This window comes from Emydura macquarii, unplaced genomic scaffold, assembly GCF_026122565.2.
Source record: "Emydura macquarii macquarii isolate MOO-44397 ecotype Brisbane River unplaced genomic scaffold, CSIRO-AGI_Emac_v2 contig_2768, whole genome shotgun sequence".
NCBI classification, from domain to species: domain Eukaryota; kingdom Metazoa; phylum Chordata; order Testudines; family Chelidae; genus Emydura; species Emydura macquarii.
Window position 1 is genome coordinate 7771523 of NW_027132905.1, and position 4596 is coordinate 7776118.

Genomic DNA, 4596 nt, shown 5'->3' on the forward strand with positions numbered 1-4596 from the left:
ATTCAGCATCACCGTGTGATTCTTCCCTTCCCATTGTAGCAAGTGACGCTGTGGTGAAGCATCTGTTTAAAGGGAAAAGTCACGTTTGACATATTTATGCCCAGATCCCACTTCCAGTTAAGCGCTTAGCTGGACCAGGGGCAAGGAAGAGGCTCTGAAAGAACTAAGAACTTACTTTCGTTTTAAACAAAAGAGGCTTTGGTCAGGCTTTTTTTTTTTTCTTTAAGGCAACTGAAAAGCTGATCCAGAAAGCAAAAGCTTCTTAGTGGTAGCTGCACGGTGCACAGTTAGCAGCACAAGAAAGTCAACTATCGCTACACAGAGCCAGCATTCCAACAGTGAGGGAGGGAACTGCAGCTGGGAATTGAGCTAAGTGTCAAAGAGGAAGCTGCTTCTTTTGGTGAACGTGGATCTTATTTAACACTGGATTTGTGTGCATCCCTCTTCAGAAAATCACCTGGAAAGCTGTTGTGTCTTCCCTTCAAAACAAGCCAGTTCTGCTATACACGGCATTTCTTCTTCTCTGTTTGGCTTACACTACGGGGTTGTGTTAAAGAGAAGAGTTCCTTTTTTCTATGCACGAGAGGCTGCCACATTACATTCCCAGGAAAATTCAGAAGATCCTGTCAACTCATCCTAGATAACCAGCTCCGTTCACACAGAAAGCCCTGTCCATTTGGCATAAGCCCTGGTGGGCTGGGAGAGTGCCAGACCAAGAGGTATATATACACATTTTTTTCTGATTAATATTTGAGGATTAATTATGTAAATGTGATCCAGGGAGATTTAAAGAAGCAAACTCCCTGAGCCATAAAAGTGAACTGAATTTGCTGCATTTACCTTTATACAGCATGAGGCTGGATTTCAGCCTGTTACAAATGGGAACATTCCTTTTCCACACCAAAGACTGACACTTTTGGTCTCTTCTGGTACACTTACGGTGGAAGAAATTTCAGCAAGAACATGTATAGTGAATTGTTAAATTCAACCACTGCCTCTGAAGCTCACCTAATCATTCAGACCAACACACCCTACCTGAACAGCACACAGAGACCAGTAAGCTACTCCGCTTTTTATATGTCAACAGCCAGGGTGTTAAAAGAAGGGGAAATAAATAAGCCAGATCTGGTGACTTACGTTGTTCTGTTTTTCTTCCTGCTTTTGACTGTGACAATAATCGTGCTCTTTATTAACTGTCAGTTGAAAAATTCTTTTTTTGCTACTCTACCATATGACAGATCACTCAGAGAAGCAAGGAGTACATGGAGAACACAAGCTGTCTAAAACCAGAAAGGGGAAGCCGCGTTTAATACAGTTTTGCTTGATACATAGCGCTAGCATGAGCCAGAAAACCTGTGCAATAAAATGCTATTTCCTTATGCCATGAGGTGGATCCAATCCCCTTCAATTAATATTCTGAGCCTCAGTATTAAGAAAAAAAATTCCCTGCAGGGGAAATAAACAATTATGGGGGGAAATTGCTGTATGTATATTAGAGTAGTTGTAAATAAAAAGTTCTTTTATGAATTAAAAATATAAAGCATTATTATGTTTAATTTATGTACAGAGGTACATACAAAAGAAATGCCTTGCAGACAGTAAAAACCTCTGTTTAACTCTATATGTATGCAAATTTCATCACTGACCCATTCAATCAAGATACAATGGCATTTGCCTTGACAATAATCTCTAATTTGTACATCTGGAGGAACTGTAGCCTGTATTTGGGAAATCATGGCATCAAATGTAGAAATGTTAATATATTTACTTAAGAAGGCCACAATGAGGAAATCAATTTACTTTACAGACCCATTTCTCTTCATTGTTACTAGAATCATGTGGCAACGTAATGGAAGATAGTTCTGATACAGACCATAAGCCAAACATGCTTCTATTTTTATTTAGCATCTCTACTTCATTCTGTTAACCAGCATTCTTGATGTTCTAGTGCAGGGATACTCAGACCTCAGTGATTCAGGAGCCAAATTAGCGATCAACATTACCCAAAAGAGCCATAGTTGTGTGAATGAATTGTTTCATTTCCTATAGTGCTATTCATATTTAAACAGAATGATGGGGAAATTTTAGTTATATACTTCTCACAGCAAATAAGTAAGTTGGTAACTTAATTGTTTAATAGAGTAAAAGCATTCTGATTGGTCAATAATTAAATCACAGGGTTTTAATATCATGTGCTGCAAAAAGCTGCAGGGACACACTAAAGAGCCACTTGCAGCCCCCGAGCCGAAGTCTGAGTATCACTATTCTAGTATATCTTGGTCAGATTTTCAGGCATCAGTTCTGCTAAACAGATCACTTAAGAATTAGATAACTTGGTTTAAACTTTCTTGAGCAACAACGACAACAAAATCTGCATTAACCAAAGTATCAAACCAAAGGTATAATTAGGGGTGGGAAAATGCCACTGTGGCATGGAAGCTAATTACAAGAGAATAACATCCAGTCCCACTTTTGATGCAAAAAATGAGTAACTAATTGAAAAGCAGGAATCACAATTTAATAAGAATGGTTACTTTAATGCTAACAGTTATTTTCATCCCTTGCTTTTGCTTTACTACTGGAAAAAATTAGAAGCATGGCTGGAGAATGATGCCATTTACTCAGCACTGGTCATTGGTGACCAATTTAAATTGCAATTAATTAGCAATGAGGCTTTGTTATAAGAGCTACATGAAAATGTCTGTTTAAACTTGCTAATTGACTTGATACTTGACATGTACAAAAATGTAATCTACTACACAGCTGCATACTTCAATTCTGTAATCCCAGTTTTGCAGAGGAAAAATGGCACCGTGACTGGTATTTGTTGCCATTCTAATTAATAGGCAAAGAGTATAAAGTACCTAGTGGTTCACCAAGATCTAGGCTATAGATACAAGTGTACTTACATAGACGTATACACAAGGCCAAATTCTACTCTCAGTGATATTGGCACAACTCAAGTGAAAGAAATGGGATTTTGTTGGTGTCACTAAGAGCAAAAGTTGTGCCTATGTCTCAGCTGATTAATATACAGAATACAATGGGAATGTTGTGTAACTTCTTTTAACTCCAAATGAAAAGAGTTTACAAACAGATCACATACACACAAGTGAGCTGATAAATACAGCCACGTGTGTGTGTGTCTAACCTGTTCGCAAGCTCTCTTACCTTACAAGAAATGTTATCCTTTTATGCTATCATAATAGTAGGCGCTTCATGCTTTCAGAGAGAAAAACAAAGTTACTGTTATAACTAGATCTGACTTGTTTCACAAGGAGCAATTCTGAACTTACTTAAACCAGTTTTACCCTTGTGTAACGCCAAGAACTCACTCGAATATAAATGCAGCGTAACTGGGAGTTGTGCTTAGCTCAGCACATCTAAATGTAAGAGTTAGACAATTAAGTAATCAAACTAGGCAATAAATGGTTTTTAAACACTGATAGCTTGTTTTAAAATATCACAAATAAGTTTGGTCTAAGATTTTCTATTGGCACAACTATTAAGACCTTTTAAAGTGTGTCTTGCATTGTACTTGTAATTCATGTTTATTAAAATATTCCATCACGCAAGAAAAACCACAGCAGAATCCTGTTTTTAAAGGGTTGATGGCAAGAGATGGGTCGTCAAAAGAACATGGCGCACTTACAATGATATTTACAGCAATATTTGTAGCAATAACAGTTGACTGAAATTCTGCATTTTACTTCCCAGGTACCAAAGATGATATACATCTCAGGCGTGTTAATGCAATTTTAACAAACATGGGAGAGAGAGATCAGACATATGCTCTCTTACCAAGCCCAAAATTTTGGCAGAAAGTTCCCAGAGGGGACAACAAATGACTATGCAGAAGCATTCTTGACCATAAATTCATTTGTCTTACACTAGCACGACTCCTGTTAATCACGATAGAAAATATGCCTTGTGCAAGTTTTTCACTGCAAACCTTTACCCCTCCCACTTACCTCGCTAAAAAAAGCATATGTATAATATTACATATGTACACTGGCCTCCTATATGATCACTTAATGGTGTCAATACAATTTCAACTTCTCTGCGATTGATTATACATCCGTCAAAGCTCAGTGTACTACTGTAAAAAGGACGTGACTGTCTGTATTTAGTAACCATCTGAAATCTGACACCAATACTGTAACAATTAATATGGCCCTGATCCAGAGGGGCACTTGAACATAAGCTTGACTTTAAGTACCTGAATATTAACTCCAATAGAGCTATGCCCTGTGGACTCAGACCCCATGTGCTGAACAGGGAGGGAGTATTCCTTATAAAACCAGGGACATTCCTATCTTGCCCCTGGAAAGATGAGTGTGACCTTTTCTCTTTGATGCCACTCTTGCTACAATTAGCCTTGCTTTTGTCACTGCAGGATTAGATTGCTGTAATGCGCTCCTGATGGGGCTACACAATGGGACCATTAGAAAGCTGCAGCTGGTGCAGAATGCTGCGCTCCGCTTATGAAGTGGAGTTACATATTGGAAGCACATTGGATCAGCATGCCTTGATCGCTGCACTTGTTTCCAAGAAGCTTCTGGGTTAATTTCAAGCTATTGGTTTTAACCCGTTCAG

General features: G+C 38.4%; 1 protein-coding gene across 1 annotated transcript; it reads left to right on the forward strand.

Annotated features, from left to right (window-relative positions):
- The first annotated feature begins 963 nt into the window (after positions 1-963).
- SMIM32 (small integral membrane protein 32) lies at positions 964-1284 on the forward strand. The gene has a single exon (XM_067566360.1). The coding sequence runs from the start codon at positions 964-966 to the stop codon at positions 1282-1284; it is 321 nt and encodes a 106-aa protein (XP_067422461.1).
- Positions 1285-4596: the final 3312 nt, after the last annotated feature.

Bases quoted from the DNA above. Each gene is read 5' to 3' on its own strand.
- SMIM32 (XM_067566360.1), top strand. From the start codon at position 964: ATGTATAGTGAATTGTTAAATTCAACCACTGCCTCTGAAGCTCACCTA.